The sequence below is a fragment of the Phoca vitulina genome, unplaced genomic scaffold (assembly GCF_004348235.1).
Source record: "Phoca vitulina isolate PV1807 unplaced genomic scaffold, GSC_HSeal_1.0 scaffold14, whole genome shotgun sequence".
In the NCBI taxonomy this organism is placed as follows: domain Eukaryota; kingdom Metazoa; phylum Chordata; class Mammalia; order Carnivora; family Phocidae; genus Phoca; species Phoca vitulina.
In genome coordinates, this window is record NW_022589717.1 from 32,645,096 (window position 1) to 32,668,338 (window position 23,243).

At 35.0% G+C, this 23,243-nt stretch overlaps 1 protein-coding gene across 3 annotated transcripts in view; it reads left to right on the forward strand.

The window, feature by feature from the left end:
* Nucleotides 1–23,243, forward strand: part of GRIA2 (glutamate ionotropic receptor AMPA type subunit 2) — a 146,217-nt gene that overhangs the window by 87,432 nt on the left and 35,542 nt on the right. For all 3 annotated transcript variants that reach the window (XM_032413070.1, XM_032413069.1, XM_032413068.1), the window contains exons 6-11: nucleotides 4,554–4,715; nucleotides 16,512–16,679; nucleotides 17,154–17,258; nucleotides 17,935–18,045; nucleotides 19,520–19,726; nucleotides 20,225–20,595. In XM_032413070.1, coding sequence (XP_032268961.1) covers nucleotides 4,554–4,715; nucleotides 16,512–16,679; nucleotides 17,154–17,258; nucleotides 17,935–18,045; nucleotides 19,520–19,726; nucleotides 20,225–20,595 — 1,124 coding nt within the window. The remainder of the gene's footprint in view (nucleotides 1–4,553; nucleotides 4,716–16,511; nucleotides 16,680–17,153; nucleotides 17,259–17,934; nucleotides 18,046–19,519; nucleotides 19,727–20,224; nucleotides 20,596–23,243) is intronic.

The following is a 23,243-nucleotide window of genomic DNA, read 5'->3' on the forward strand; positions in this document are numbered from 1 at the left end:
TAGGAACATCCAATTGGTTAGTTGTATCTCCCTCTCTTAAGTATAATCAGAGCCAATTTAGAATTATTGTTAGATATTTTTTTCAAAATAGTTTTCAGATCAGTAGTAAAATGACCTTAAGCCTTCACCGTTGCAAAAGTTTATGTTCTTTGAGGAAGTATGATCTTACTTGACTGAGAAAACTGCCCTCCCCAAACTCAGGAAGATAATGAGAAAAGGAAGGAAAAAATGAGAGCTTATTCTAAATAGCATAATAGGACTCTGAAAAGGTTTCATATTTACCCAAATGTAGAATTCTTTCTTTATTTTTTTCTTTTTTTTGTTTGTTTGTTTATTTAGAAAGAGAGAGGGAGAGAGAAAGAGGGAACGAGGCTAAGGGCAGAGGGAGAGGGAGAGGGAGAGAGAGAATTCCAAGCAGGCTCTATGCTCAGCAGCGTGGAGCCCTACTCGGGGCTTGAGGTCTTGACCCTGAGATCATGACCTGAGCCGAACCAAGAGTCGGCAGCTTAACCCACTGAGCCCAGGCACCCCTGTAGATTTGTTTCTGTAGGTGGTTTCTGGAATATTAGATTGTTATATCAGAAGACATTCTTTCTAGTAATGATGGAAAAAAAAAAGAACTTTACAACTGATAGATACTGTTTTCACTAGAAGGTGGCACCAGTGATTTAGAATATTAAATCTCAAACCTGCATGTTATTAGTAGAAGTTGATTGTTCAGATAAAACTTCTGTTTACCAATGAAATTGCTAACTACTATAAAATTCATTAGAATTTATCCATTAATATGATATTATAGATCCTAAATGACCCCCTACCAGAGAAGCAAGGGTTAAAATAGATGAAGCTCTGTATTCACTCACTTCAGAGCCACATTCTGTGCAAAGAACAGCCTGGACAGTCAGTCCCCATGTGAATTGTGCCATTTGATGAACAACACAGAGCCACATTGAAAGCCGTGATCTTTAAAAATGTCCAGATGGAGAAGATTATATTGGAACATTGAGAAATAATGACAGAAGGTGGCTCATCAATTTGAGAGTTGATATCTGATGCTATGAAAAGGAAAGAAATGTACGGATGACCAAAGTAAAAAAAAAAAAAAAAATTAAAAAATAGAAAACAAGAGCCTGCTGGCTGTCATGCTTCTAGGGAGGAACATACCTAGTATTTTATCTGAATTCAAATTCTGCTTTTCCATTTCTGAATACTTGGTATCTTCACGATATGGAACTTCTAGTGAATCAGTAAGTTCAAAGAATCTGAGGAGTGCTGCAGTTCCTGAGAACTTAGAGCTTGAAAATTTCACTGACATTTAAAATTGAAGAATGCCATTCAGAGTTGAAGAGCTTTCATCTTCCAAACTCTTGGTTGGAGATGTCCCCCTTCCCCTGCAATCCATCCCCACCTGCCTACCTTACAATGAAGCACATTTGTCAAGGAGCCTCCCCCATGCACATGGAAATTCCAAGAAATGTTTTAGTGTCTAAGTGTTAAATAGCCAAAGAGAATCAGGCATTTGAGAAAAGTCTGGTCCATGAAGGATGTAATACAAAACAAACAAATAAATAAATGAATAAATAAAATAAACAGAAACAGGGCAGGCAGAAAACACAATAAAAATGTTTAAAATTGTAATGAGTATCTGCAGAGAAAGAGAAGAAAATTAACTATCCATAAAGAAGGGGGAATAATGAAGGGGGGGGAAATTGGAGGGGGAGACGAAACATGAGAGACTATGGACTCTGAGAAACAAACTGAGGGTTCTAGAGGGGAGGGCTTTGGGGGGATGGGTTAGCCTGGTGATGGGTATTTTTTTTTTTTTTTAAAGATTTTATTTATTTATTTGAGAATGAGAGAGAGTGAGTACATGAGAAGGGGGAGGGTCAGAGGGAGAAGCAGACTCCCCGCCGAGCAGGGAGCCCGATGCGGGACTCGATCCAGGGACTCCAGGATCATGACCTGAGCCGAAGGCAGTCGCTTAACCAACTGAGCCACCCAGGCGCCCTGGTGATGGGTATTAAAGAGGGCACGTACTGAATGGAGCACTGGGTGTTATACGCAAACAATGAATCATGGAACACTACATCAAAAATTAATGATGTAATGTATGGTGATTAACATAACATAATAAAATTAAATTAAATTAAAAAAAGAAGAGAGAAAGTATGTTATGAAAAAGAAAAAAAAAACTCAGGGAATGAGGAAGACCTATGGGAAGTTTTTTTTTTTCTAAAATAACAAGTAAAATTATATGACTTTGATGATAAGGTTAAGAAAAATCTTCCAGAGTATGTAACAAAATGACAATACAATATGAAGTGGTGTGTGCAGGGAATTTGTGAGGAACTTAGATGTTTAATCTAAGAGTTACAATATCTTAATACTAGGCATTCTAGAAAGACAGAATAGTGAAGACAGGGGAAAGAGACTATCAAAGAGCATTCAGAACAATTCCCAGTACTCAATGACACAAATATGCCCATTGGGTACACAAAACAATGAAAGAAGAGAGACTTCTTTCATGTTTCAAAGAAAATGTCGTCATGAAATTTCAGAGATCAATAGAAGATCTTAAAAGTTTCGGACAGGTGGGAGGTGGAGGCAGAGAGAAGTATGAAGCAGGTCACATAAAAAAGTAATTAGAAATAATGACATTGTATTTTTCAATAAGAACAACAAAAGTCAGATTATGAGAGTCTCAACCTAAAATTCGGTACCCAGCCAAAATAATCAAGTGTCAGAGCAAAATGAAGATATCTTGAGACATTCAGTGTCTCAAGAAATTTACCTCCAATGTGTCTGAGGAAAGTATTGAGGGCTCTGGAAGAAGAAGGGAGTAAAACATGAGAGAATAGTGATCCAGGAAGTGGGCGAACAAGTCGGAAACATGGTGAATGGACACTCCAGAGGAACAGTTGCAGAGGAGATGGAAAGAAGCACCAATTCAGAAGGTCTCCTGCCAATTAAATATTCAGAAAAAAGAGAAACAGATTACTTGATGTGTTTGATATTACTTAAAAAAATTTACTCATGAAACATGAAAAGTTCTCATGGAGCAACTAGAGAAAAATAAGGATAGGTATATAGAAAACTATAGTACTGAAAAAAATGAAGCAATTATTAACGTCAGACCTGGGTGGCTCAGTTGGTTAAGTGTCTGACTCTTGATTTCCACTCAGGGCATGATCTCGGGGTTCTGAGATCGAGCCTTGCCTCTGTGCTGAACTTGGAGCCTGCTTAAGATTCTCTCTCTCTCTGCCTCTCCCCCTCAACTTGTGCTCTCTCTCTCTTAAAAAAAAGAAAAGAAAAAAAAAGAAGGAAAATGCAGTCCTACCACATTATTTGACTTTGTTCTGAATAATAGAATTATAAATACGAAAACCATGAACATGGAAATGAGTGAACAGGTAAATGTGAATGAATTGCATACTCATCTGACATAAGCAGAAACTCAATAAAAAATATCTAAAATGGATAAATTAAGAAAGAATAGTGAAAATGTGTCATACAGAAATATGGAGGTAAATATATGAAAAACAAAAATTACTGAAATTTATTGTTTTGAAGCAGCTTAACTGGAGCATGGGTGGGGCAGAGCAGAAAAGCTGTGACTTTTGTTCTATATATTCTTGCACTATTTGCATTATTTTAATGAAAAGAAAAACCAAAATAATGAGCTAATAACAAAGTAATTATCCTTCTTCACACAAATAGTATTAAAATATGTTTTTTAATATCAATAACAAAGAAAAGACTCTCTTGTATTTTGGATTCAGGGATGTTTTCAATCCTATGCAGAATAATAAGGAGTAAATGTATAAGGTAAAAATATTTATAATTGTGATTTATTAAAATTGTGATTTCATCTTTGAAAGAATGTACTCTCAAATTGAGATAGAATTTATGACAGCACAATATTTGAAATCAATGGAAGCACCACATGATAGTTTTACTAATGACTGAATTCATTCTAATAATGCAAGTGATTGATTTTTAAACTTTCATATATGTTATAAAAAATTAAGTTGCATACTTAATATGAAATTATTTGACTGTTCTCAAATAATGACTAGGCATTTAGTACTTTCCATTCTCCTTTTAAAGATGTTTTATCACCTGAGAGAATGAACAATTTAAATAGGAATAACTTGCTTACCATTTTGTAGCTCTTGGGAACTAGCTTTATGTTACTGAGTATCTCTAACTCTGTGGTAGTGCTCTGTTGTAGATTGAATAAATAAAACCAGTACATATATATATATATATATATATATATATATATACTTATAACAGTATTTCTCAATAAAATAGAGAGCTTTTATGTGAGTACAATCAATAAAAAATCATTGATTAAAGATCCACTGTGATGCCAAGATGGCGGTAGGTACTGGTTCAGAATATTGGCTGTAAATACACAAACATTTACTCTAGGCTTTTTATCGCTCATGTGTTCTTTGACATTTGTAAAACCACAATGTATAGAGTTATTTGGTAAATGTTAAGTTCTCTTTGATTCTCAGGAAAGCCTGACATACGTTTTCTATGTCTAGGGATTTACTGATGGAGACCTATTAAAAATTCAGTTTGGAGGCGCAAACGTCTCTGGATTTCAAATAGTGGACTATGATGATTCCCTGGTATCCAAATTTATAGAAAGATGGTCAACACTGGAAGAAAAAGAATACCCTGGAGCACACACAACTACAATTAAGGTATATCTCTATCTAGTAATATGTACATTTACATCTGTGTCTATATATCTGTATCTTTATCTATCCATATCTAACTGCTGACAAGTAGCCTGTTCTCTGGGACACTCTAGGAAGAAGATAAAAATCTTAATTTGTTTTAGTAACTAAAAACAATAAATGCTTTATGCAATCAAACAAGGAATCTTTGAATTCTAAATGCAGTGCACTATTCTGATATGAGCAATGCCCGGACTCATCTTTTATTCTCCATGGGTTTGGACTTCCCTTGTTTTTTCAACATATTTTATTATTCATACACCTACATGCATATATTTACCACTAAATATTAAATGTTTCTGCTGTTGATAAGAAGGGCTTTTTCCCTTCTGTTGGTCACCTTATTGACAGCAGAGATAAGAGTGGATCATAGAGTGAGTGGAATGAGAGGATCACATTCTTTATGAAACTAGACTTATGAAAAGTAAGAGCAAAAATTGCAAAGCATTTCAAATGCAGAGTGATTTTGTTTGTTTATTTGTGTATTATTAAGCAGATTGTGTATGAACCTGTCAGGGATAGTGTTATTTCAGTTGCTCTCCCTGTTTATACATCAGGCAGAGGTTTTGTCATTGTTGTTTTCTGCACGTAATGGAAAAGAAAAAAGATATGGTTGTTTGGCTTTAAATTTGTGTCTGGCTGTGAGACTGGCCCTAGGTAAGGATTAAAAGCATTGAATTCTCTACTTTTGGGTATATAAATGGATCCTGTTAATTTTAAGTTAAATTCATGAAAGCATCTCATAGAATGTTAAAGAATAGCCCAGAGTTCATTTTTTCTCAAAACTAGGTGACTTCTTGTTTGGTGACCTTGACTGATACTCAACATGTACATGGTTTATAACAGTACTGTGGGCTTGTAGGGGTACCTTCAGGTAGCAAAGCTGATGAGAAGACAAATGGACATCTAGTCTTTTCATTGGTGTCAGGGTGTGTCTCCACCTGCTGCTCTCATTCTGTGGAACTTCAGGGTTCCATCCATTCCAAGGTGGTGCCTTTTAAGCTTTCTGATGAAGATTGCATGTGGCATTTATCACCAAATAGAACTAACACGTTCCTTTTGAATACTCGATTAGTCATCGTGTTCCTACCATTGCTGTCTACTGTGAGAAGGATGAGAGCAAAATGAGATGACTATTTTCTCATGGAAGTCATATCATTATTGAAGTGCATGGGTCATGTAACAAAATGCAAGGCAAATTTGGGGTATGAGAGATCTATCAATGCATTCTGTTAACATTTTCACCAAAACCTAGCTCTAGATTTCACTCTGTTGGGAGCTTGCTCCCTTCCCGCTGTAGCACTTAAAAAACAAAAACAAAAACAAAAAAAAGAATCTCATTTTGATAATCCCCAGTCGAATGGAGGAGACTAACATGTCAATTAGCAAACGTAACAGAGAATGATGCGTGTAAAATATGCCAGCTCCCCGGCATATGATTAGGACAGTATGGGGGAAGGGATGTTAAGGAGGACCCTCCAGAGGTGGGGCATCTAGGCAGGGCTTTGCACGTGGCTGAGCAGGAGAAAAAGTATGGGAGGGTGCTGGGAAAAGAGCCTATACACAGACTCAAAGTGATAGAGTCAGGGAACTGTAGTTTTTCTTCTGTTTTTTGTTGTTGTTGTTGTTGTTTGTTTGTTTTGTTTTGTTTTGATTTCTCCACTGTAAAAATTTAAAATATTTGGGCTGGATGGGAGATGAACATTTTATGGGAGTTACCAAGAGATAAAGCTCTTCAAATGTCAACAGATATAAAAGATAGGAATTACAGGACAGGGTTTTCACGATTTTTGTCTGTTCCCTGGGCAGAAGAAAGGAAGAAAAGCTAGTTGGGGGACGATATAGTATTTTTTAATATAAACAAGTAGCATATCTTTGATACATGATCTGTTTAAGGAAGGAAAGCAAGAATATTTCCTAATGAGATTATTTCTTTCTATGTTGTCTTTGGGTCATTGACTGTACCAGGTACATTGCCTGATAATTTAAATCACATTTTATTGTCACCACAATAAAAACTTACAGGCATAAAAACCTGTAAAAACGCAATTCATTACATGAAATTCTCTGCATGGTTAGGCTTTGGAAATAATATAAATTATTTCAAGTTGTAGGAATATTAAATAAATGATTGTTTTAAAGTTTTTGTCTCCTCCAAAAGTTAACAAAGCTTCCATAGTTTCTTAATTAAAATCATTCTTATTCAATAAATACAAGTAAAATATAAATGTTTCAATGTTTCACATATTTTAATAACCACAAAATATAAATTACAAATGTTAAATTTATTCATTCTTATACTCTGTACAAAAAATAACTCTAGAGTCATGGTACTGAGATTTTAAATCTGACTCACCAATTTGCTAATTTCAGGCAACGTTCATTCTTTATTCATTTATCAATCCATTTATCCATTCAATACATATTTATTGAGTTTTTACTCTGCCGGCTGGCACTGTTCTGAATGTCAGAGAAATGACAACGTTCTAGTCTGAGAGCATTAAGGAACTACCAGAAGAAAGTGATTATCATGGTTTTGACATAGGAAGATTACTGGCTACCCCTTTTGCAACATTGTCTGCTGACAATAGATTGTAGGGTGTACATCTGATGGCAGGTGAGCTTTTAGGAAGATCACAAACAATCCAGGCAGCCGATGCAACTGATCATGGTTGTCTGAACTGTGGTGATGGCACCAGGGTGGAGGGAAATCAATGGATTTGCTACAATTGCCAATTATTTCAGATTTCTTTATTTGTAAACAAAAAAATTATTGCAGAAATCATAGCCATTCATTATATAGTAATATAAATTCAGTTGAAAGGTATCTGTGGGTTAAAAACAAGATTCGGAAAGGCAGTCTGCCTCCTGACCCCAATCTCCTACAGTGCTTTACACACAGTACACACACAGTAGATATTTGTTGAAATGAAAAATATAAAGAAACCCTTTGAAAATAACAAATCACTGAGAAAGAAAAAAAAAGTAATTATCATTGCTATGAAATTTGGTTGAAATTTCTGTGCTAACATTTGTTATGTCCTTTTATTCAGTCCTGGCAGAAAAGTAGTGTTATTTTACCTGATGAACTGTAGGATGACTTTAGTCATCAGACCTGAACCCTCATGGCACCTAGATTTAAATGGGACAGTTAAAGTGACCATTTTACCTTCCTTAAAAAATGTTTCAAAAGTGGCAGATAATAAAGATGATTTGCCACTCTCTCAAAGATAATTTACAAATATTTCTATTTTTAGATAGATTTTCAGTGTTTTTGGTGTCTTCAGCAACTTGCGAGATGATAGCTATCCATTCTGCCTTGTCATATTGACAATCTGAACCTTAGTTCAACTTCTGTGTCTGTGATGTTCTGCTGTTCTGCCGAAGTTGAGGGATTCAACACTAATACGTGACCATGACTGACATTTTTGTGGCACTTTAAATAATGGTTTTCCCACCAGAATCTCATTTCAGTCAGGAAATGACTTAAAGCGCAGACTCAAACTTTTTTAATTGCTGTCCTAAGAGAGTTATTAGGCCTGTCTGAAAATAGCATAATCTTTTTCAGTTCAGTAATTAGCGCTGTGCGTTATATAGTACCCTGGTGGCTTAATAGAATTAATTCTGCTTCTTGAACATTTTAACTGACCAAAACCACTGCTGACACGTTGGCATCCCTACTCCTAATATTAAAGTATTTTGTCACACAATAGCCTAAAGACTTGACATGTTTAGTTTCTTATATTCTATGGCTTGGAAAGTATATAAATGGTTGAAATAAGCCCATAAATTAAAATTTTGATATTGGGGGTACTTGGGTGGCTCAGTCGGTTAAGCATCTGCCTTGTCTCAGGTCACGATCCCAGGATCCTTAGATAGAGTCCCATGTCGTCTCCCTGCTCAACGGGGAGTCTCCTCCCTCTCCCTCTGCTGCTCCCCCCCCCACCCCCCGGGCTCACACTCTCTTGAGCGCTCTCTCTCAGATAAATATGTAAAATATTTAAAAACATAAAAGAAATAATAAAAAAATAAAATGAAGTTATGATATTGGTAAAATTTTTATAAAAATAATTGAAAAAATAATATATTGTACTATTTAAACGTATATTACAGCATTAAAAGTAAAAAGGCATTACTACTATTTGTAATACTCATGCAGGATATCTGGATTCATCTCATTTCCACATTTCTTCATCTGTAAAGGGAATAAGTTTCCGTGATGTGTAAGATTTCTCCCAAATCTCTAATTCCATGATTATGTTGAAGTGCTAATTTAGGCATTTAATAAAACATATACTAAGAGTTCTAATTTTCGCTGAATCTGTGACATCTCAATTGGTTCCTCTGTCTCCCAAAAATTGTAGTGACTTGCAGGCAGTCATCTCTTAACTCCAGATATCGAAATCAAATCCTAAAATATCTTGGAACATATTTGTTTATTTTTCCTGGATTATAAAAGATGAGGAATTTTCACTTTGTTAGACGATTCCTAGGAAGTGGGGAGAGTTCTGGAGGAATTTATGCAACCAACAAAATAAAAGACCTGTCTCTAAGAAAGTCTGTACCTACTGATGGGTGAATCAAAGCCAATGTTTTGATTTGAGTATCTTTTTTCCATCTTGATGAATCTAATTAGTTTTATCTAAAAATTTGAGTGCTTAAGTGAATCCAAAGTTTCAGAATGTAAAAGTCTTTGTCCTGAAGCAAGACTCAATCAGGGTCAGTAGCCAATATGGATAGTTTAGGTAAAATATGTTGTTTTTAATGTATTCCTTTCACATGAAGAGTCTTTCTTCACAGTGGCTTAAAATTATTTTTATTACTCATAAAGAATAATAAAGGATGTTAATTTTGGTTTCTTGCCAACAGAGCTGGTTTTCTCACCCTTGGAAATGTGTGCTTACTAAAGATGTTGATTTTTTTTTATTTTGTAATTACGATTTAACTTTTTTAGAGCAGTTTAAGGTTCACCGCAACATTGAGCAAAAAATACCAAGAATTCCTATATACCCCTGCCCCCACACATGCATAGCGTCCTCCAATATCTGCTTCACTCACCAGAGTGATTCGTTTGTTAGAATTGATGAACCTACATTGCCATCATAATTACTCAAAGTCCATATTTTACATTATGGTTCACTCTTAATGTACATCCTATAGTTTAGGACAAATGTATAATAACATGCTTCCATCATTATAGTCTCATAGTGAATATTTTCACTACTCTAAAAATCTTCTGTGCTCTGCCTATTCATCTTTCCTCTCACTCCTAGCAAACATGGATCTTTTTACTGTCTCTGTAGTTTTGCCTTTTCCAGAATGTCGCATAGTTGGAATCATACAGTATGTAGGCTTTCTAGATTGGCTTTTTTTCACTTAGTAATATACATTCAAGGTTCTTCCATGTCTTTTCATGGCTTGGTAGCTCACTCCTTTTTAGCACTGATAATATTCCATTACCTGGATGTACCATTCACTTACTGAAGGACATCCTGGTTGCTTCCAAGTTTCAGCAGTTATGAATAAAGCTACCACGAATATCTGTGCACTGTTTTTTGAGTGGACCTATGGCTTTGACTCCTTTGGGTAAATACCAAATAGTACAATTGCTGCATCATATGTTGAGAGTATGTTTAGTTTTGTAAGAAACTGCCAAATTGTCTCCCAAAATGGCTGTACCACTTTGCATTCTTCTTTTTTTATTATGTTATGTTAATCACCATATATTACATCATTAGTTTTTGATGTAGTGTTCCATGATTCATTGTTTGCATATAACACCCAGTGCTCCATGCAGTACGTGCCCTCTTTAATACCCATCACCAGGCTAATTCTAACTAGCAATGAATGAGAGTTCCTGTTGCTCCATTGATGTTGAGTTTCTGTGAAGATATTGTGATTTTATGCAGTGAAGTTTCAAAGGGCATATATTCAACAAGCTTAAACAGCTTTATCACAGACACCTCTTTTGCAGAGGGTAGACTGCAATTAAATTTGAAATTAAGACAAGTGAATAAACAAATTTATAATGTATTTCCCAATACTGTTTTTTTTTTTTTTTAATGGCTCTAGTTGATTCTTGGTCATTGCCCAAAATCTAGAAAGAGAGGAAGAAAGAAAAAAAGAAAAGAAAGAAAGAAAGAAGAAAGAAGAAAGAAAGAAAGAAAGAAAGAAGGAAGGAAGGAAGGAAGGAAGGAAAGAGACTTTCTAAAGTTTTTCTTATAGGTTTACTTATTTTTCCTAGAGCTCATCTTTTTTGATCATTTTGATAATGTGATAGAATGTAGAAATTGAGAATTATATTGTAAGATTCTCTAGGGAAATATCATCAGTGTACAATAATTTCAATCAAATAAGTGATGCCATTTTAAAAATGAGTATATAAAATTTGTCAGGCCATAAAACTTTTAACAACCCAAAGTATGTTACACAGAACATTATTTTTATGAAAAGTAATTGGCATTAAGAAATTTTTAAAATGGTAATTTGTTTGGACAATGAATGTTCTTCAGACAAAGCTAAACTGGAATTGTTACTCAAGATTTCTTAGGGCCTTTAATAAGCCAATGTGAGAATCAGTTTCTGAATTTATTCATTCACGGACTCTTTTGTAGATTAGGATAGTGGTTTTCAAAACAGCAAAAAAAAGCTAGTTTTATACCAGGATAGACAGTAATAAAAGGAAAAAAGAAAGCAAAAATGCTGGTCAATAACTTGTATTTTGGGGCATACTTTATAAGTCACCTGGCTTCTCATTTCCTGTAACTGTACTCATTTGATGTGGTGTTTGCCAAACAAGGGGACCCATTGTCCCAGTGTGCCTGGTACTGAGGAGTTGCCTGGGACTGGAGACTTGCTGCCTAAAACAGGGATAGTACCTGGCAAACCAAGACGGTTGGTCACTGTCATTGCTCCAGAATCACAGAGATCTGGATTCAAACTCCACCTTAATTTTTTTTGTGACCCTGGGCAAAATATAACCTGTTAAGTTGGAATCTTCATCTATAAAACTGGAGTAAAAATATTTGTTGCATAGAATTTTTAAAAAGGACTTATGAGGAAACCACCCAGCTCAGGTATGACATGTAGAGAACTTGGTCAACATGAGTTCTTTTTTCCTCACCAGCTTTTCCAGTAATACTATGACATAGAAGAGGCTTTGCTTTACTTATTTCATTGGTAAGAAACCTTGGGCACTTTAACTTACCCAAGGCAGCTGAGCAGTAAATGATAAAATCAGGGCTTGGGCCCTGTCTTCTGATGATACATTCAATGCTTTCTAAACTATATACAATTCAATTTCAAGTGTCAAGGAAAATTTGGAAAGTGGCCTTTCATAGTAAGTTTTTAGCACTTTCAGAAACTGTAAAGCCTAGTACTTTTTTTTTGAATATTTTTTAACACAGTGCAGATGATATATGTTTAGGAATAGGTGCTATCATAATAATGACCCATAAAATGTAGCGTATTTATCCTTTTTGTATGTTGCTTAAATTCTAAGTGTACATAGAACTTCTTTTCATTCCCTCTTTTTGTTGGCTGGCGGAATATTGTTTTCTGGTTCCAGTGATTACAGTAATGTATTACTGAATAATGTCTGATGACTATTGGGCAGACCAAACATGTTTAAAATGCATATTTCATTTTGTATTTGAAAAATAAGTCTCAATAAATACACATTTAAGTTGGAATAAAAAGTGCATTTAGAAAATGGAATAAAAAGTGCATTTGGAAAATGGACCATAAAAACATTTTCCCAGATTTTTTCTTAAAGTGTGGATATGATGCGATTGTGATACAGCACTGCAAAACATAATGGCCCCCCACTGAATTATAAATTTCCCTCAGCTGAGGGATTTCACAGAACATAAATATCAGGGCAGAGATGATGCATTTGTTTTCAAAGAAGGAGATAGTTACATAGTTACATCGCCATCATGTTCCCTTCAAATTAATTTACATCTAGTTTAGTGAATGGTAGAATAAAACTGAAATACCTAACTCTCCAATCAAAAATATGAATATATTTGTTTAGAAAAATAAATGAGCCACATATGTAGAACATAAACAAAGAGGAACTCTGGATACAGTGTCTGTTTATTTCCTCTCAGTCCAGAATTGTGTTTCTATGATTGTGACTTTTAATTTAAAACAATAATAGGCTGGAGACTTGATTAAATTTGAACATTTGAAAAAGGTTGAAAGGATTTTTCTTCTTAGTGTGCTCATGCTCCGAATCATAATTGTAACATGCTGCATGGGCCTCAATGCTTTTAGTTCATTCAACCTAATCTTATTTTTTAATGTAGTTTGCCAACATTTATAGACCTCTAAAACATTTAGCAGATGGCTTTATAGATTTCTCATAGTAATATGAGCAGGCTGACTCAATGAAGATTTTGGCTTTGAACTGTTATCGTAGCTTTTTAATGTGCTTTGCAATACTTTTTTTTTTAATATCCAATTTATTTAATTTAGGCTCTGTTTCCTATTCAGTGATCTAGACTTTATTTTAAAAATTACATTGGCAATGAACTAATTACTGTATAAGAAAGCAAATTAATCAACTTTTGTTTTTATCTAGGAGAACAGAAACAAACATCTATATAAAGCAGATAAATCCTGATGTGTTATCTTATTTCTCCATATTTTTTCTTAAGTAAATAGGATTTAAAACAATGCCTTTGATATAATACAGTTTTTCTTAAAAAACAGTACATGCATATTCTAGAATACTTGGAAAATAAATATAATCATGTATGCTTTCTCCCTATAATTATAACCATTTTGTTTATTTTTCTTTCCCTTATTTGTTGAAGGGATATTACTATTTTTTTACCACTCTCATTAATCAATGAAGAAGGTATTTTTTAAATTTAGTTGTAATAATGTTTTCACTAATTTTATAATTGACATTATTCATATTGTTATATAACCTTTATTAGTATTACTTTTTAATGGCTGCATTATACTTTCTTAAGGCAGAAAGTATAGGTTTTAAACATTCCTTTACTGACAGAAATGTGGGTTATTTCTAAATATGGATGGATCTGTCACATACTATATTTTGCTAATTTCTCACATAGAGTATGGAGAAAAAGGTTACAGATTTTTTGGAAAAAAATGGTGATGGTTTTATTTAGATCTGTCTAGCTGAGATATTTGTGAGAAACTCAAGTGCATCCATCCGGGAGAGAATCTAAATATGTAGAGGACTCATATATAGGCCTGCAATGAAATTGCATAAGTGGTTTCACAAGAGAAGAAATAAGGAAGAAAACCTCTAGGTTTACAGCACTCGGTCACAGTGCTCACGTCCTCAAAATCATGTTCTCTTTTTCTTCTTGCCAATTTTCCCATCAAATTTGACTCATTCATATGGTCACAGTGCTCACGGCCTCAAAATCATGTTCTCTTTTTCTTCTTCTTGCCAATTTCCCCATCAAATTTGACTCATTCATATGGTCAAATGAAAGCGATTCAACTAAACTAATATGTGCAAAGATTAAATGACTGATAACCTCACACTGCCATTTTAGTATTAGAAAACTGGAGGCTTAAGAAATTTCTGGATACGTGGAGGGGATGATTCAAACTACATAAACTATTTTTCATTTGCCTTATTGTAATATCTCATATTAAAAGGATAAATCAGACATCTATCTACCATCAGACCAATTTATAACACTATGATAGGCATATTGCAACTATTTGTTTATAACCTTTTCACTAGACTGGAAGAAAACATGAATCCTGTAAAGACAGGGTCCATTTCAAGATCTCTGACTTCCCTGCCTGCATTCTTTCCTTCCTTCCTCAGTCTTTTCAGTGTGTCCGGCCCTGCCCAGGGCTCTGAGAATTCAGTGGTGACAGATGAGTTTTCTACTTTCCTAGAGTAAATATTCCAGTGGGGAAGAGAGCTGAAATAGAGAAATAATGAATGCATGAACAAGATATTCAGATACTGGTAGAGACTATGAAGGAAATAAATAAGGTCATGTGAAGAGGAGTGATTAGGTCTGTGCTGGGCAGGAAGGGCATCATTGAGGAAGTAATGTTTGAGCACATATGTGTAATTTAAAGCCATGACCTGAGTGAGACCACTTAGAGAGAGAGCAAGGAGGGTTGATATGGAATGGCAAGTTTAGAAAATTACTCTTAAATTTTCTAATGAAGGAAACAGAAAAAGAAAGGTGGGTATTGGAAGGAGATATAAACCTAAGAAGCAGTTATTGTATCTATCTATCTATCTATCTATCTAATCTATCTATCATCTATCATCTATCATCTATCTATCATGTATCATCATCATCTATCATCTATCATCTATCATCTATCATCTATCATCATCATCTATCTATCATCTATCATCTATCTATTTATCTATCATCTATCATCTATCTATGTATCATCTATCTATTATCTATCATCATCTATCTCTTTATTTGTGGTAGGAGATATCAGAGCATTTGAAGTGCTAATAGAGATGATCCAGTAGAGTGAGAAAAAAGGCTGATGCAGGATATTGAGGTTGTAATTGTAGATGAAATGTCCTTAGAAAGATCCAGGGGACTGTATCAGGGCACTGTTGGAGTGGCTGTCCTCATGTAGGAGCTTGGCCACCTCATGTGTCGTCAACTCAGGAGGGAAACAGAGAAAATATGATCTTGGCAGTTTTATGTTTGAAAAATAAAGGGTTTCTCTCTGAGGGCTTCTATTTTTTCAGTGATGTGTAGGCAAGATAATCAGCAGGAATTCAGAGAAAGAGAAGTGTGCAGAGTTGTGGGTTTTAAGAGAAGAAAAGAGAAGGTATAAAAATAATCATTTTTGAGAGTGGAAGAAATAAGTTGCTATAGAAAGGAGGAGGAGGACTTGGAAATACTAAGTGCCTGTTCTGTATTTGTGGTCAAGAATTTTAGGGTGTGCCAAAATCAGTACGATATTGTATTTTTACCCAGCTTCACTGTACTTTTGTTACTCACAGAAATTTCCTCAGTATTCAGTAAAGCTTTTATGTAAAACTGTGATTTATCATTAACAATAGCAGCATGATACATTTGATAGATGGCAGTGTATATACATGCATGTAATAATACCTATCCAGCCACTGACAATGCTTAGTGCCCATAAATAATGCTCTTTTTTTCTGCTTGGCCGCCAGCTCCTGTAACAATCCTGCTGTCCCACTGGGATCTGAATACCATAAGTTTGGAACCAATGTTATTTTATCATAGACTGTTGAAGCATGAAGGGGGCATAGAAATTATGAAATTTGATGGTTCTTCTTCTTGATTACCGTAACTACCTAGGGGATCTTAAAAACAAATATTTCAAGACTATAGAATTAGAGACTTAAACTAATCAATATTCTTTCCCTATTGCCAGGTGAATCTAGCATTAGTGGAGGCATATTTGTTTGTAAATTTGATAATATCCTATATCCCTAAATCAGGCCATGAAGTGATGCTTTAATAAGAAATTGGTTTAAAAAGAAAAGACCCAATTATTATAAAATGTCTCACCCAAAATAACTGAGATGCTAACATAATAGGAAATGCTTACACTCAAGAGCACACTGCACAGTCCCAATATTCCGTGCTACCCCCTCAGATTCTTAGACTTCTACATGCAGGAATTGTGTCTAAATTCTTGGACTGTGATGTGGTGTTGTACGGTGGCCAGCTGCAACCCAGATGGCCAGTGTGTGGTGAGCCTCTGAATTTTTTCCCATTCTTATGAAATGTGTATGATGTTTTTCAGTATACTTCTGCTCTGACGTATGACGCTGTTCAAGTGATGACTGAAGCTTTCCGCAACCTACGGAAGCAGAGAATTGAAATCTCTCGAAGAGGCAATGCAGGAGATTGTCTGGCAAACCCAGCAGTCCCCTGGGGACAAGGTGTAGAAATAGAAAGGGCCCTCAAACAGGTTAGTCACTCAAAATGATTGTGAATGTGACTTAACAATGGACACTATTTTTTTCCACTATGTTAGTCTCCTTGCTGTGTTTAATGTAAAGTGAGTATTATTTCCTAACTGCACAAAGGTAGGTTGAAGGGTGAAAAGAAATCTTAAAAATGTAGTTTCCTTGGGCGCCTGGGTGGCTCAGTCGTTAAGCGTCTGCCTTCGGCTCAGGTCATGATCCCAGGGTCCTGGGATGGAGCCCCACATCGGGCTCCCTGCATTGGGCTCCCTGCTTGGCGGGAAGCCTGCTTCTCCCTCTCCCCCTCCCCCTGCTTGTGTTTCCTCTCTAGCCGTGCCTCTCTCTATCAAATAAATAAATAAAAAATCTTTAAAAAAATGTAGTTTCCTTAACTTGAGCCAGGTGAGAGTAATCCGTACAGTTTGTATCTTTGGTTGCAGTAAATTGATAACTGTGCGGCTTTCCCATTTCCTCATTAGGTTCAGGTTGAAGGTCTCTCAGGAAATATAAAGTTTGACCAGAATGGAAAAAGAATAAACTATACAATTAACATCATGGAACTCAAAACGAATGGGCCCCGGAAGGTAAATCATTAGTGATCTAAAGGCAGTTTTCTCTCTGCGAGGAGGTGAGTTTGCTAACCCATCACCTCTTCTTCCAGAGTCCTGGAAATGTATATTCACATAGGTAGAGTTTATCTACTTCCAGAAACAGATGTATTTTTAAATATTTTTTCTAAACCTAATCTATTCATTTCTGGTAAGTAATACTGAAATGTAATCTTCAAATGACTGTGAATAGAACTGTTTTTGGTTTTCTTTGTTTTTTGATCGAGGTATAAGAACTTTATTGAGAAGAAAAAGAAACTATCACGGACAGTTTATGGTTCAGAAGACAAAGCATAGCTGGTGCACATATACATTGTTTTAATTCAATACCTTGCTTTTAACTGTTATGGATAAAATTCCATTGCTTGGATTTATTTCTATTTCTATATGATCACTCCCAAACAAATTACCCTGGAAAAATATGAAAAGTGAACATGAAGAGATAAGCCGTTTTTAAGAATTGCTTTTGTTTCATTGTTTTTATAATCTCTATTTCTATTAGAGTCACAAAAACAAAAGACATATCTTTGTTTAGAAGAAACCTAGTTAATGTAGATAAAATTTTTGATTCATACATGAGTTTGAAATAATTCAATGCTTGGCTAATAGAAAGATCATTTATCCATGTGCCTATTTCTGTAACCTTTTTCAGATTGGATACTGGAGTGAAGTGGACAAAATGGTTGTTACCCTTACTGAGCTCCCTTCTGGAAACGATACCTCTGGGCTCGAGAATAAGACTGTTGTTGTCACTACAATTTTGGTAATTAGCTACAAATGTCTGTGCTTTCCTGCAGTTTTTCTTATGAAAAATATCTGCCAACTAGAATTGCTGTTTGTATTTTTGGATAATAACTAATGTAGTGTTGCTTTGGCACTGTTTTAATCATGTATAGCATATTTACTCTGTCAAAAGGACCACCCAAGCATGAGCTAAAGCATTCAAAATATTTCCTATCCTCTTCAATACTGAAATTTAGCTTGACAGAAAATTCGTATGCTGGTGCGTCCACAAATGTGAACAACTGGGGAAGGTCTGGAAGAGCATTCCTTGTATTCACTCATGTGCTTTACCTTTCACTTCCCATATGATTCTGGGTACCATCTGTCTTTGCATCTATTAATAATGTTGGCAACGTCTCTTTATAAGATGAACTCCTTAAAGATAAGGAAAATTTCACTTCTTTTTAGCCCCCAATCTCAACACAGTCATTGGCACATAGCCAGCGCTGAATGAATGAGACAAAATTGAACTGAATCTTGATCATCTAGGCTCTGGAGAAATGGAAGGTAGATGTAGATCATCGTGACAAGCTGTTGGTGAAATGAGATGGAGAAAATAGGGTTCACTAATAGTGATTTTGCAACAAAAAAATTGTATTTTATTTTACTAAGCACTGATAGAGTAAAATTGTGGGATTCATTTTTCTAACGATATTGAGAAGAAAAAGAATAGATAGTTTAATAAGGGATTTGGGTAAAAACATTGGTTGGCTTTTGGAAATATCTTAATAAGTGTAAGCTCCGACACGTGAGGGCTTTTGCCTTAATCATGCCATTGAGAGGGACTGTCTCACCAAACTCTCAAATATGCTTGATGACACTTTCCAGTAGAGAATTTTGGGCTATGTTGAAACAGGTGGAAGCTACTCTCCCTCCTTGTAATATTATTCTGGGATATTATATCTCATAGATGAAGTGAGACATGAAATCTGAGAGGGTAGCATCAGCACATCACCATGGCGGTGACTCTTTAGTCTGTCCATTACTGACTATGAACCTGATTTCCACATGAACCTTATCCTTGAAGCAGCAATACACAGGGTTTTGGGTGAATGCTGATTCTTGAGTTTGGCATAACCTTAACCTAGAATAGGAGTGTGGTGGGTCCGGAGTTGAATAAAACAGATGTTGAGCAGCATTATCTCTACCTAAGCTCTAGGAGTTAACAAACATGAGAAGGGGACATGCCAACAGTTTGTGCTTTTGAGTTTCTTGTTTGCTTTGGTATGGCTAGATACAAGCTATATTAATGAAATATAATGCTAGACATTTGAAGACCTTTTTTTTTTTTCAAAAGTATTATGCATAATTTTTTTTTCCTGCTGTTATTTTCCACCATTCATATTCTACAATTTCTCTGGCTAACAGGTAATAATTAAACCAGAAGACTTCATTCAGTGAGAGTAGTTAACAGCTATTTTTTAAATCAGTGAAAGCACTGTCTTTCCATATAGGAATCTCCATATGTTATGATGAAGAAAAATCACGAAATGCTTGAAGGCAATGAGCGTTATGAGGGCTACTGTGTTGACTTGGCTGCAGAAATCGCCAAACATTGTGGGTTCAAGTACAAGTTGACAATTGTTGGGGATGGCAAGTATGGGGCCAGGGATGCTGACACGAAAATTTGGAATGGGATGGTTGGAGAACTTGTATACGGGGTAAGTATAGCTCTTCTCCCAAATAAAGTCATTCAGCTTGAACTCTTGTTGACAGAATGCCCCCTTCCCTGCCAAGTACCTCTATCTGAGGTTGTTAGTTTCCCCCATTACTGAAGAACACTATCTTATTTCCTTGTGAACATCTGAAAATTGAGGATAAAGTCAGAAGCAAACATGCACACTAAATGAGACAGACATTCTATCTGTCTTGAAGCATACGAACCATATGCATTGTTCAAAGGCGCCAAAGTCATAGATTCAGTGTAGAGAGGTAATTATCATAATCAAGTCAGATGGGTATACTGTGTATTTATAAAAAGGAGGGATATTTGGGGAACAAATTGTTTTTTTGTTTATTCTTTACTGGAACCCCGCAAGGGAAATAATTACTGACATTTCCCTGATTTCCTTTTCTTCCCTTTTGATCCAGTAATGTAACCATGATTCCTTTCTGACCATGACTCCAGGTACTATTACTTTCATTTGTTTCCCTTACAGAAAGCTGACATTGCAATTGCTCCATTAACTATTACCCTTGTGAGAGAAGAGGTGATTGACTTCTCAAAGCCCTTTATGAGCCTCGGGATATCTATCATGATCAAGAAGCCTCAGAAGTCCAAACCAGGAGTGTTTTCATTTCTTGATCCTTTAGCCTATGAGATCTGGATGTGCATTGTTTTTGCCTACATTGGGGTCAGTGTAGTTTTATTCCTGGTCAGCAGATTTAGCCCCTACGAGTGGCACACTGAGGAATTTGAAGATGGAAGAGAAACACAAAGTAGTGAATCAACTAATGAATTTGGGATTTTTAATAGTCTCTGGTTTTCCTTGGGTGCCTTTATGCAGCAAGGATGCGATATTTCGCCAAGGTTGGTTACTCGCCTGCTTCAACTTTGTGCATTTTAGGTCTCAAGTGGATATTCGTGGTGTTTATGAATTCACTATAAAGAAGTAAACAGCTGCCGACTACCTGTCTAAGCAGTTTAAGACTCTTCAGGACAGACTCTTACCATCGGCATAAGTCTGTGAAATACTTGAGCAATGTTCTTTGAATGTTGGTCATGTATTTCCTGGTGAAATTATACACACCATGGAGAGGCTATAAAATGCATAAGGTTCCTATCATTCCATGCCTTCTTGGAGGGGTACCGTGTTTTTGCTGCATATTCTCATTTTACAGTCATCTGTGTGTTGATCCACAGACCTGTATATGGGAAAGCGGGCAACATTACTTATTAACTACAAAAGCAACAACTTGTTTACAAAACTTCATTGGCACACATCCCATCTCTTTTATTTTCCCATTATTAGCTCATGCAGATGGTATAAGAGAGATATTATAAAATTCTTTTAAAGGTTAGGTTGCTGAATTAAAGGGAATGTACGATAAGATATTTTCCAAGTATTTAGAAATACATGAGTAATAATGATGACTGACTCACTGCAGCTTGTGCTATATTCGGTAGTAATACACACACATAATGGAATACATTTCTGCACCTCTAGTCTCATTATGATATATTAGGTACTGCACTAGAATGCCTAAATATAATGAATATCTCACAAAATACATTTTGCCTTTGTTCACGTTACACACATGAATAGAAAGTTTAGCCATATCTGGCTCTTTGGAAGAATAAACCATACTTTTTCTAGTGTGACTCTTTCACATTTGAAGCCTAAATTATGGTCTACTGGCATATTTTAGTCTAGGTTTGATTACTTTCCTTTGATCTATGGGATATCTTAATAACTAGTAAAGGGGATGATTTTTCTAACACTATTTCATTATATTGTTTGTTTCTGAGCACTTTGGAGATAACGGATTAATTTCCAAAAACTATATGAGAAAATCAAAAGTTTGTATCTTTTGCAGTCTTTTTTTGATTACTCCACCCAGGGAGATAAATTAAATATATCACGTATGCAGAAATTATTAATGACTTACTTACTTCTCTGTTAGTAGGACACATTGTTATGAATTATTTGGACCTAAACAGTCTTAATTCCCTAAAATTCCCTGTGACTTCTTTATGGAGCTGCACTGAATTAGAAATATGCCAATGGTATTTGCATGGCATATATGTATAATAATTTTAATATATAGCATAGAAAAATATAGAAATATAGAATAATGCTACATATAATAATATACATAAATATGATGACTTCCCACAAAATATATGATTCATAGTTTTATCTCTATATTTAGTTTATCTGATTTAAGTTAAAGACATAAAGAGAAGTTTCTAATGATGAGGGAGAAAATACTAACCAAATGGGGATCTCAGAGAATATTCTGGTCCATAAGTAACAATAAAATTATTCATCTTTGGTAAGAAGGCTACTGAAGTATAATGCTACTTTAATCCCGAGATAAAACGCAATTATCCTAGGGTAACATAAACTGTGTTCTGCCTTTTGATTAAGTAAAGAGGAGCATGTGAGGTTCATTATAAAGTAGGATATATTGATCTGGGTTCCTGTAGATGGATCCTTAGATTTGTTTGCCTTACTCTTCATGCATCATGGCTCTGAAGTTAGTGGTTTTGGTGTCCAGTGCTTGTCAAGGAACAGAAAACATATTTATAGGGGCTGGAGCACAGAGCACATTTAACAGTACCTGTGTTACTCCAGGGTCCACCATGACAAACAGACAACTTCTAATTTTCAACAAGCCCATTTAGTAAAATATGGCCTTTTTTCTGTGCTCTTGATTTCATTCATGAGTCATGACTTACTACAATTTCACATATAATAATTTTTATTTCCTGGTAAAATAAATAGATTTTTTTTTAATTTTATTTTATTATGTTGGTCACCATACAATAGATTTAAGATAGTATATTTTTCCTTGTCATCAACTGATTTAGTTTTTGCTACAGAATATATATGAGCAAAATTTGCTTTGCTAAAAAAATTTAAGTGTACATATCTTTTGTTCTATATGTGCACCTAAATATTGAACATAATGCATAATATTGGCAAATTTAATGATTTTTTAAAACAAACCAAACTATCTTTTTTTACAATGCAATGATGGTTACTCCAGTTTAGAAAAGAATAGAGAAGCATAGTATCTAATAATAATGATGATGATGATGATGCAGAAATGCACAGATCACTTTGAGATACTCTTTAAATTTTTTGAAAGATATTTATCACCTCTTTTCAAGTAAAACATGGTATGGAACTATATTATTAATATTAATAGAACATTTAAATTTTAATCAGGATTGATTTATTGAACTGAATTGGTCATTTTCCCGAAATTAAGTTTAGAATATGTTACCTATAGTTTTCTGAAGCCTGGAACCACAGAAATTGTGAGAGCAAAATGCTGTTAAGTTGACTTTTATTTCCCTGCTTGCCTCTCTTTTTTCCCAATATCTCAAAAGGATTCCAATAAATAAAAATGCCATTCTTAAAACAATTATTTAATGTAGACTTAAAAGAAATGGTAGAATAAAAAAAAATGGTAGCATATCTGTGTTTATTTGATCCTTTAGTGCAGATT